At 35.8% G+C, this 11,757-nt stretch overlaps 1 protein-coding gene and 1 long non-coding RNA gene across 12 annotated transcripts in view; both read right to left on the reverse strand.

The window, feature by feature from the left end:
• LOC114872483 overlaps positions 1–6,408 on the reverse strand; it is a 75,247-nt gene extending 68,839 nt beyond the window's left edge. For 9 of the 11 annotated variants that reach the window (XM_029179717.2, XM_046285006.1, XM_046285005.1 and 6 more), the window contains exons 1-3: positions 5,954–6,237; positions 3,696–5,806; positions 1,876–2,079 (exon numbers count right to left, since the gene is read on the reverse strand). In XM_029179717.2, the coding sequence (XP_029035550.2) occupies positions 1,876–2,079; positions 3,696–5,739 (2,248 nt within the window). In that variant the 5' untranslated portion in view covers positions 5,740–5,806; positions 5,954–6,237. The other 2 variants (XM_029179719.2, XM_046284998.1) reach the window with 2 other exon arrangements.
• A 451-nt stretch (positions 6,409–6,859) lies between these two features.
• On the reverse strand, positions 6,860–11,059 carry LOC114872488. The gene is made up of 3 exons (XR_003788773.2): positions 10,877–11,059; positions 10,349–10,565; positions 6,860–8,815 (listed from the first exon to the last, which is right to left on the reverse strand). It is a non-coding gene; the product is annotated as an uncharacterized LOC114872488 (long non-coding RNA).
• Between the last annotated feature and the right edge of the window lie 698 nt (positions 11,060–11,757).

Consider the following 11,757-nt stretch of genomic DNA (forward strand, 5'->3'; position numbering starts at 1 on the left):
CCTTTTCTTTGCTACAACATGTGCGTGCCAAAAATGCATGTATACACACGTTTTCCTTCGTAATTAACATATTTTCAAGTATTATGTATTTAAATGCGCCTATTCAAAAGACAATTTTCAGGTTGTTTCTCGGTTAAAAGACACTGGAAGATCGATGCAAAGAAAGGGAATTAATCCGAGGCAATAAAAGTGCCGTCTCACCGTCGACGGAAGGTAATAACTAGCCCGTTGGAAGACGACGAGCTGGTTTGTACCGCGAACGGTGTGGCGAAAGGGGACGAAGGACGGAATCGAATCGATCCGAGTTATTGTGTTCTGGTGTGTATTGTACTCGGCGAACAATCGCAGACACCGTGAAGACGACCGTGATGACCGTAATTGATGCACGTAATTGAGGATTCGCGATGGAAAGGAAGGGTATATCGACGCGATAAGGGTGTTATCAAAGAGGGATGATTAAAATAATTATCCAAGGAAATTAAAAAATTATCATCCTCCTTTTTTATTTACACTAGTGGAATTAATTCTGGACACTTTTATTATTTTTCATAATATAATCATTTATATTTTATATTCTAATCGTCGCTTATATAAAAAAATCAGTAAAAAGACCATTTACAGCCATACTTTTAATATACAATAAAAGTTACAATTTCCACACATCAAAGGAGGTAGAAAAAAATTAATATTTCGTTGGATATACTACATCAGGCGCAGAAACAAAAATAACAACCCAGTTTAGATTTTTTTCAATTAAAATTCTCAGACATTTACAAACCAAATCGTATGAAAATATTAAGTATAAACATTATAGATTACAATAAAAATATTACTGTATCAATTTAGCATAGCAGAATACAAATTTTCTGCACAAATATGAAATAAAGAATATTTTTATTCAAAGTGTCCAGAATTAATTCTTCCAGTGTAAACCTATATGAAAAAATCAAGCCTTAAAATATCTATTTGTTTCAAAGCACGATTCAATTATCGTTTACTAAACAATTGGTCAGCGTAAGTAACATAATCACAGAAATCATTGGGGAATGGGTTAGCAGGCTTAACTAATTAATTAGGATCAGCAGGATCAGAAGCTTTGGCATATAACTGACTGGAATCTAGCAATGGGGATTCAGTTAATCTCAATTAAACATTATGTTCGTTGTCTAGCCGAATGGATAAAAACGAAATCAAACCATCAACCCTTTATGGAAAATTTGAAATATTATTTTAATAAGGGATGATTATCTTTCAGGGGTTTAAAACAGAAACGCGCGAAAGTGGGGTGTCTCGCGTTTGGCTCGCTCGAAAGCATCGAAGGCCTCGGCTTTCTACTTGATCGAAGGTTTAAGGCCGATCCACACGAGCGGAATCGATCTAGCTACCCTTATTGGATCAGACGAAACGAACCGCTCAACCGTGAATCCGTCGCACGCTCGTTCGTTCACGGATCGACATAATATCGATATATTATATACATATATGGTGCTTTCACGATGCGATCGTCTCGTACAAACGCACACTAAAGCCTACCGGGTCGGTGTTTCTCGGTGTGGCGCGCATGGAAACTGTGTCAAGAGCCTTTCACGTTTTTCACTCTAACGTGTCCCGATATATACGAGAATGCGTCCTCTCGACCGCCGCTCCCTTCTTCACGCCATTTCTTTTCTACCCCTTTCCGACGCAACGAATCCGTGCCAACGAAATTAGAAAATCGAGGCAATTTAAACGGTGGTTAATTAATATTTTTTCCAAGGACCGTTCAAATGATCGATAGCACAAGAATATACCGATAACTATGTGTCGGTAATCAATGGTCATTTCTGTAGATGATCAACGGAAATGAGAAAAGGCAAAACGGAAATGTAGACTCACCGGTGACTGGAGCCTCGATGTCGATCATAGTCTTCTCCGAACGCAATAGGGCCGCTCCATCGTTCACTATACGAAGGGCTGCCGCCTCGTCGATCCTACCCTCGAGGATAAAGTGTTGCTTCAGCACTTCCGGTCGCGGTCGATTCGTCTGCGAATCGAACACCTCTGCCACTGTCAGTTTGTGCGACGGCGGAAAGAGTACATCTGTGAAAGTAGAGAAAAATTTGTCATTACTAAAAATAAAATCACCGACTCGTTCTCTTAAGAAATTAACATTTTTTCGGTTGGTTCGTTGTCAGGCTAGCGTTGTATTTTTAGCTGTCGAATTTCTTTGTTTACTACATCCTTGTAAATGTCAAGGTATTTTTTTTAGATTATTTTTTGTGAAAAACCTTGGAATTGTCTGTACGAGTCATTCGGTGACCGTCAATTTTGCAAGGATCATATTTGTAGTCTTTTTTTTTAAATTATTCAAAATGATTTAAAATTGATAAGAATTTTAATTATTGAATTGTTAATTAATTGTTTCTTGGCAGAGTTAAAACCTAACATGGAGTAATTTGGGTTAAAGACATTTCATATTGTTCTGGTTGAATGGAGCTTGATTTAAAAGTTTAATCTCATATATCTTTGAATAACGCTGAAGTGGTGAAGGATGTTTAATCAGTCATGTATCGCGATAAAAATTGTTGAAAAATTCAAGGAAATACAGAGTAATTCCTCTCAGGAATCATAAACTGGAATGTACGATCTGGAGCAGAATGGAAAAATGAGAACTCGTTGCCTTTGTAAATGGGGTCACTAAATAATTAATGTTCAGTTTAAATTCAACTCGTTACAGCTTTTGTTAAACGAACGTTGAAATAACATGCAAGGTAAGCATGAATAATTCATCGCGAAACCGTGGAAGTAATGTCATAATAAATTTTTCTAATTCCCAGGTGATACAAGCAACTAGCTAATGCTAGTGAAAAAATTATTTTAATCAAGATTTAAGATGGATATAAGATAACCAGGTTGATTTTTATTATCCTAGAAAACAGAAAAACATCCTCCACAGAAAATTTCTCCTAAATCCACAATCTTTCAAAAACACCACCCTATCACCGTTTTAAAATTTCTCTGCAACATAAAAAAAAATAACGAATCTCGGAAAAAGTCACAAAGTCACGTTGGTACCATAAAGCCAGTCCATTTCAGAAATTACAGCGCTTATCGATACAACGCGTCAGCCACAATTTCCTCCATAAAATGAAAAAAATAAAAAAACAAAAAGATAAAAACATGTGCAATCTCATTAAATTGTTTTTATACAGATTTATAATTGTGCGAATAGATTTCAAGCTGAAATTGTATAACTAGTACGTAACGAGACGTTCGTTTAACGCAGGCGTAATTAATAGTTGTTAATAAATATTGATCTTGCTCGGCTCTCTCCAATTAATGCTTCGCACACATTTGCGATAGTTCCCCTGGCGGTCTCTCTTTCTTTAAAGATGATTTATAGCCGAGCATAACCGCTTTATCGTTGCCCATTATAAATTATTGTTTGCACACCGTTTAAAATTGAGAAAGAAATGCAAACTTGAACCACTAATACTTCCTGTTTTACTTTTATCTATGATGAATTTTTTAAATATTAAATTATAAAAAGAATTAATTAGCAATTTGATCCTTTGATGTTTAATTAACCCTAATAATTAAAATAATCAAAACGATCCTGCATTCACTGTGCAAGGATGAAAGAACTATTTCCCAAAATCCTTCTCTAAAAGTTTCAATAAATGGAAACAAAATTTCCCAACATTCACATCTGTTACCTGGCTTAACTCTACCAGCCACTTCCGGAAGCTTATCCCCTTTCTTCAGATTAGTTAACTTTATCAACGGAGAAGGTACATCTTTACGAGGCGATACATCAGAGACCTTCACACGTTGCTGCGAGTACCTCGCGTCTCTGGAGACCATCTTCTTCAGGAACGAGTGAAATTTGTTCAAACTAGTATCCGAATTGTCATCTTCGAAAACATCGTCGCTTCCCTCGCTTCCGTCGCTATCAGACGACTCCTCCTTCTTCGACACCGAAGTGTCCTCGCGAGTGGATTCATTGAAACTGACCTCGGATTCTCGAGTATTGTTTAAGGACACGTTGAAGAAATTCGAATTTGTCGAACAATAACTGGAATTCGCCCTATTGTCGCCGTTAAACGAATCGGGCTCGGATTCGTCATTCGTTTTACTCATGGCGCTGGAAACAAGCGACTGATCAGAATTCATCGACTCGCAGGAATAATTCTCAAGATCATCGGAGGAGAGATTTTTCATCCCGATCAAGCTCTGAGAATCTATGTTGGAGAGATTGGAATCGCACTCGTCCTTCGCCAAGCAGAGATGTGCAGAATTATAGGACTGAGAAGACATCAGTGTAGGGTTTTCAAGACTGAAGTACGTGGTCGAATTAAGCGACGAACATTTACCGGAAAGAACACTGCTCTGACTGTATTTAAGCTGCTTCGTAGAAAGCTTGTTCGTCGGTTCGTTGTCGCCCGACGACTTGAAACAACTGCTCACTATCTCGTCCATCAGAGACTTGGACTTGTCTAACTTCTTGATGTAGTTCTCGGACAACGAATCGTCCTCATTTGCTATCGCGACACTCGCTGCAGAGACGTCAGACTCCGAGAAACTCTTCCTCTTAATAGAACTGTCGTTTTTCAGAGACTGAACGCGAGGTTCGCATAAACTGACCGACCTGCGTTTATCTGATTCATCTTCGATCATCATCTCTCTGCTTTCATTGGAATCAACATCCGCAGAGGTGAACATTCGATCGAACTCTTCTACACCCTTTTCCTTAGCTCTTTTAGCTAAATCCTGTGTGATTCTGACATCTGATTCCTTCAATTTTTCCTTCGCTTTCTCCTGGCTACCTTGACTGACGTTGTTGTTGGGTTCAGGAGTCTTCAAACTGCCCCTCCCTTCGTCACCAACCAGCCGGATCTCTTTTGTAGAAACATAATGCTGTGCACGAGGATAAATGTACATATAACTATGATAAACCATCTCCTTTTGTTCAGGGCTTAGAATATCTCCAAAACTGACGTCTATAGCCTCCCTGAAGATGTCTTTACCTAGTACATCCTGTTTCTCAGCTGTTTCTGGATTCTGCTTCTGATACATCATTCTTCTATCATTGTTCCCGGCTTTGTTCACCTGCAATAACGCATAGAACACCTCGGACACTTCGCACAGACTGCGATTCAACACGGACAAATCGTCATTTCGAAGCTCACATTCTGACGAACTATTTACTTCCTCGCAGGTAGATCCTACTGTTGCTTGGATGAAACTGTCCGACAGGTCCTTGCGAAGTTTATTCAAGGATCTGTCGAATATTGGACTGATCGCAGGTCTTTCTTCGGACTGAGATTCATTGGCGTCCGGTAGATCTACGGAGAGGAGACGTTGGTGTTCTTTGGCCAACGTCACCTTCAGGGTTTTGTCGTCTATGCTGTGTCTTCTGGGAATCGGACTCCTGACCGGGGTCAGAAATCGAAAGTTGAAGCGTCTTTCCAAGGCTCTCTTTAACTTGGCGATATTCCCCTCAGGTGATTTCTCATTCTCATCGCGACCGGGCGATGTCTGGTCTCCTTTCTGTTTCTTGAACGAATAACCCTTCACCGGGGTAGTTACCGGTGTATTTGGATGCTTAGGTGTTTTCACGTGGAAGCTCTTCAACTTGTCAATCAGTTCTTCAATCGACTTCTTCTCTGTTGACGATTGTTGTTCTTGATCGGGAGTGTTAAATGTATCATTTGCGCCTAGTTCGAACGAATCTGACGAACTGCAACCGGTTTCAGACATTCTGATAGAAATTTTCTTTCTTCTCGCTTAGTTCGTCGATGGAACGAAAGTCGGACACTTGTGTTTCCTAAATTAGAGAAAGTATGGTTAAGTCGAACATACCGAATAACAGAAATTTTGTGGTTCTTCTAATTAGTAAAAATTAATAAAAATAAAATTCACTATTTAAAGGATTGAAAGAAAAAAATGTCCAATATTTCTTGTATCACTCTACCTTTTCCTATAATGGTGGAACAAAACGGTTTTCAAATTTCCATTTAATGTAGAAAAATCTCAAAGAAAGGTTTGATGAATAACATTTGTTGAACACTATTATCAGACACAATCAAGAGCTTCGTTTCACTGAAATTTTTCAATCAATTTATGAAACTGTTGAACAACGAACAACGGAATCTTCGATTACAAATTAAAAGAATCACTTGAGCCAGGTAATGGCGACCTGGAATTGGAACAGCTATCGAAACAAATTCAAACAAATCGTTAACGACCTTCTCGCTAAGGCAACATACCTTCGTATTTATAACACGAAAACGTACACAGATGCAGTGAAAAACACAAGCGATTCGTTAAACGAATCGCAGTAATTAAAACTACACTAATGAAAATGAAATGAAGTATTTCTTTTCAGCAACGACTACTTTCTTCCTCAAGAACGCCGAATGAACGTTGAATGGATACTATGGTATGTAAAGCATTGTTAACGTTTATAAAATTTCCCCATTTTCCCCATACGTGTGTATGGTTGGCAATATTTTGGTTACATAAAATGGCGGTTCGACCAATAAGAATTTCAGTTTCCTTTAATCGCTATGTTAAATGAAACAGAAATCGTATTAGGTGAAATAGGAGAAGAAATATGAATACCGAACCAATGAAATTTGAATCGTTGAAGATTTATAAAAAAAAATTTATTTATTGTAGCACAGAAACTTGAAAAATTGAATTTTTTATATTTTCTCAAACTAAGCTCGAAAATTCAAAAAATTTTCCATTCTTGTAAATAATATTATTTACCAGAAGAAACCTAATATGAAATTACTTTTGAAAATTTTCATAAAGAATTTTTAATTAATTATCAAACGAAAAATTTTAGGAGACTAGGTTGTTAATCAAACACTCGTTAACAGGATTCGTGTATATTTGTTTCATAAGTTTTCAGCTACTTCGTAATAATAAAACATAGACAATGAAATGTACAATACATAAAGTGGATAGTATACACAATCTCTTCCTTCGAACATTAATCATAGTGCTATCAACTTGTACCAAAGGTTTTTTAAGGGAATTGTATTACAACAATGATGGATGTGTACTTAATTTACAATTACAAATTAATCGTTACAACCTAATTCTTCAATTAACCTAACTTAAAACCAATCATCGCATAATCTTACAATAGTCGGCATTTTACAATAATTAATTAATTTGTACAAATCTGTGATCTCTTTCTACATGTACGACTAACAAGAAGAATAACATTGAAGAATGGAATCAAGCAATAATTTCGTGATAAAGGATTAAAGTTACAATAATAAAATTGATCTTTTCAATCAATAAAAAAAAAATCACATCATAAAAAAGGATAAAAATAATAGAATGCATCAACTATTTAGAAACATCAAGAAAATGTTAATGCAATAAAAAGAAAGTATTAAATCATGATATAAAATAGAATAAAAGATATCCGAATCGTTGTTTCATTCCATTCCTATTTCACTGAAAATAAAACTCCCTTTTTTGTACGTCGATTTACTGGAAAGATACGTAACAAACGACTATTTGCATTACAAATTTTCACGCGGACACTATTATTAAAATACAACTATTGACTAGTAAAACTTCGAACGTGACTAGTAAACTGTCCCTTTTTCATAACTTAAGATTATCGATGTCGCGAACACAGTATACCGATTTTTAACACATTCTTACTAACACAGTAGATTTACGAGAGGTGGCTGTAAATTTCTTGCGCAATTGAAATTTCCAGTCAGATCTCGTAAATCAGAAATTTTGCAAAATAATGATCTTTATTAATCATGTATTCTACTTATTACCCAAAGTTCATTAACATTTTGCAAATTAGCCATCGTTAATATATTTGTTATCTAAGTTTCATTAGAATTTATATTAGTATATTTTAATACGATTCTATCTTCCCACCGAATTTACTAAAAATAATTAAGTTAAATAACGTGCAAGTATTTCAGAAGAATTATTAGTAATTATATCGACTGTATTGTAAACAGAAAATACTTTTTTGCTTATTGATTTACCACTAAAAGAGACGTCATGAACCGTGATTTGCATCACAAATTTCGCTCGACCACCATCAATTCACAATCATTATTAATAATAAATTATTCGTTCTGTAATGATAATTAAATAACCGATATTTTCTCGTTGATACTTGTACGGAAATTAACTTCATCAAGTTTAATAAATTCAGACGAAAAAATAGAACTGCATAAAATTACACTAAATAAATTCTTGTCAGTCAATTTTCCTTTTAAACAAAAAAAAATTCGCAAGAAGGCTTTGGAAACCCGTTCAACGAAGGTGATAAAAAGTGTCTAAGAAATTTTAGCCAAAAAATCTGCATCGACGATTTCACTACCAAGAACAAGATTCGCAAAGATAGCGACAAAAATTCGCGGAATTACCACGAACATCATGATAACTCAAAATCGAAGCTGTCCAATGAATTTCCAAATGAAAATCGATCAGAAATCAAGGGAAGCCGGAAATCCCATATCCTTAATGAAATTGGTAGATCTTTAAGGATCACGGAATATATTGATCATGGCTTATTGATATTCGATTGATTTCACCCCGTTCAACGATGAATTTCGAAAGATTAATTGGAAGCTGGATTTTTTCAAGATTAATTTGTCTGATGTTCGTTTGCCTCGGTGTGAACAAATTCCTAAATTTTTTATCCGAAAACGCAGAATCGCAGTTGAATTAATTCCGTGATAAAAGTATGGAGATGTATTCCCATTCTTCGTGTACTTTGTGTGCTTTCGATGATCTGCGCCCAGACGAATCACCGGTCCATCTTTGTTTGTCCATTTTGTTTCTGCGAGTAGAAGATTTCGTTTCATCCTGTATTTATTCGCTGGTGATCGGTTTTTTGAAAATATACTATTTTTATATGGAGATTCCTAGAAGGATTTTGGACGTTGATGAAATTGGTTGTCTTTGATGTTGGGATAGAAAAATCGGAGATTGTTGATCTTTCTGTGGGGAACCATGTTTCTGTTTGTTTTAACAATTTTTTGCATTCTTGTATAAACATCGCTTTGGATACTGGTTTTAAAATTTACAAATGTTAAATATCAGAGCTTCAATGGATAACCATTTAAATATTCTCTTATATTCCTCTGAAAATATTCAAGTTAATTAATTAACTTGAATTAATTCAAGTTTTTGAAATAAAAATGTAATCTAATTGCTCACATAAGAGTTACCTGTGACATAATCTAAATAAAGAATTACAAATAATTCTTCGAAAAATTATCTAGAATTCTAACTATACTAATTTCATTATTTACTTGTTATAATTCGAAGCTATTTGAAGAGACATGGAACACACCGTTACTAAATCCTAAATCCCCATTGGAATGTACACAGTTAATGAAAAAGTTGTTTTGTTTCCCTAAAGGGAATCAGAAGTTCCATTTTGACCTTTCAAACTCGCGTGGAATGGAACCGAAAATTTCAATTTCTCGATATTTGAATAATAATAATAGGGAACGTTTGATATACGCGATCTTTCAATTTCAAACTTGAATCGAAATCAAAGAAGTTCCTTTCAGAAGAAAATTTCAAACTGCAAAAGAGAAAGAAGAGTCTTCGAGAAATTCTAAGCCAATTTTCAACTTTTCTTAATTCAAAGGCAAACTGTTGCATAACTATAAGTATACTTAAGCCTGGTGTGTAACAGAGATCGCGAGGGAAGGCTTGAACGATTCAAGGGGAGACGAGACTATGATAATATATTCGATGAATACTCTTGTTATTGGATTACCAATGGGAATATTGAACTCGAATCTCCTCAAGATATCCGGAAACGCTCGGTAACAGAATCGAAGGATAGAAGAAGACAGTACGTGCTATTCACCAAAATTGTTGCACGATGAGAAACAGCAACGCAACGAAGGCACGATCGAGTGACGAAGTTTCTCGCTTAGCTGCCAAAAAGCAGCGTATAAATAGGCCGGTTGACAAAAACAAGACGACGGATCGTGTTGGGCGGACATGAAGTTTTTAATCGACTGAATTCTAGATGATACCCGACCGAATGGCCCATTAATATCTACAGAATGGCACCATTGTGTTCTGAAGCTTTTGAAACAGGTGAAATTTAAAGGACATTAGAAGAGGAGTACAGATCGACTAATAAATGCTCTCGACAGTTTCTTGGACCAGTTTACTATCGACTAAACGCTAAATACCATTTGCAAATAATCAAAATTTTATATCCCTTTTTTATTTTTCAAGAATTCTGGGTTGGAGATTATTATTTTTTAATGGTAGTTGGGTCAATTTTATGTGGAAGGAATTTGTAATAGAAGGTTTTAAATAAATAAAAATTTGATTGCTTTCTTACCTACAAATGAGTGATAACACTTTGCGAAACAGCCTAAAATAATTTTCAACGATGCACATCGGAAGCGATGAGATTTTTTGCGGAAATTTCTTGGGATTCCAACGAAGCTTTGCCATCTCAGAAATGTTTGGTTTCGAAACGGGACGAACGTTACGATGTTCGAAAGGATCTCGAAGAATCTTGAAGCCGTACCTTCCGCGAATATGGCTTTATTTATCTGTAAAAGTGGAACGTTTAGGGAAAGAAAAGCGAACGATAACGTGGGACGATCACAATTAGATACTTTCATTTTTTCAATGATAAATTTCTAAATAAATAACTTAATAGACAAATCACAATATTGCAATTTTTCAAGAAAATCTGATAAATTCCAAATATGAAAATTATCAAACTGAACATTTTAAATGAATTATAAATGCAAAATTATTTGGTTCGATAGAAAATTTTAAATATTCAAACACGCACCACAAGAACATAAATAACGTCGAGCTCATTTTGAAAATTGAAACTATGAATGATGGATTTTACCTTACTGATTCTCTGTGAACTTTGATGGCTTTAATCAGATATAATTAATCACCGACCGGGATTTTAAATGATGAAACAGCAGCTCGAAAAACCGTCCTTCTCCATCGTGCGTCCTTCTTGCAATTATCCTGACAACTCGCGCACGATTCCATCGAGCTGTTCGAACTGCGAATTGATCGCGAGCCGATCCTCTCGATATCTCCCATTCGATTTGTTCGCATCGATTTGCACGAGATGGCGTTCGAGATGGCGGAAAATTTAAATCCCTCAACTCCGTTACAACTTTTGCAAACAGTGAAAATTTTTGAAATTCCTTCAGTAAAAATTTAAGTGAAATTTAAAAGCTAAATTAAGCTTCTTTTTTCTTGGCAGAAAATAAAATTCGATTTTGATTCCTGAATTTTATATGAAATTCTCGGTAATAATCGTAGGCAGCCTTCACAGTAGCGAGCACGTTAAATATTCGAACATGATGCAATCTAAACCAAACATGAAACTCGCGCGAAGAACAAACATATGGTCGAGGAAAAACTTGGATCGCGTTTATGTTTCGCGGATCCCACGATAACTAGAAGCTTACAATTATAATACCATCCTATCTCAGTTTAATACAACCTTATAAATGAAATATAAATCACTGATTTATAGACAACTGAATTATATTCCGAATCACATGATTCGGTTACGTAATTTGGGTTAAAGGAACGAGTAAATTTCAATCGAGATCGCGAAGCCTCACCAAGGGACTCTCTGTTGACATTACCTCAGAGAGGCCATCGAGTCTGCATGGTCGACAGCAACGCGATAAATAACAAACATCACCGAAACCAGTTACTTATTTGCGACCTACTTGTTAACGGATGTGAAATTATGGACCAACC

This window comes from Osmia bicornis, chromosome 3 (assembly GCF_907164935.1).
Source record: "Osmia bicornis bicornis chromosome 3, iOsmBic2.1, whole genome shotgun sequence".
In the NCBI taxonomy this organism is placed as follows: domain Eukaryota; kingdom Metazoa; phylum Arthropoda; class Insecta; order Hymenoptera; family Megachilidae; genus Osmia; species Osmia bicornis.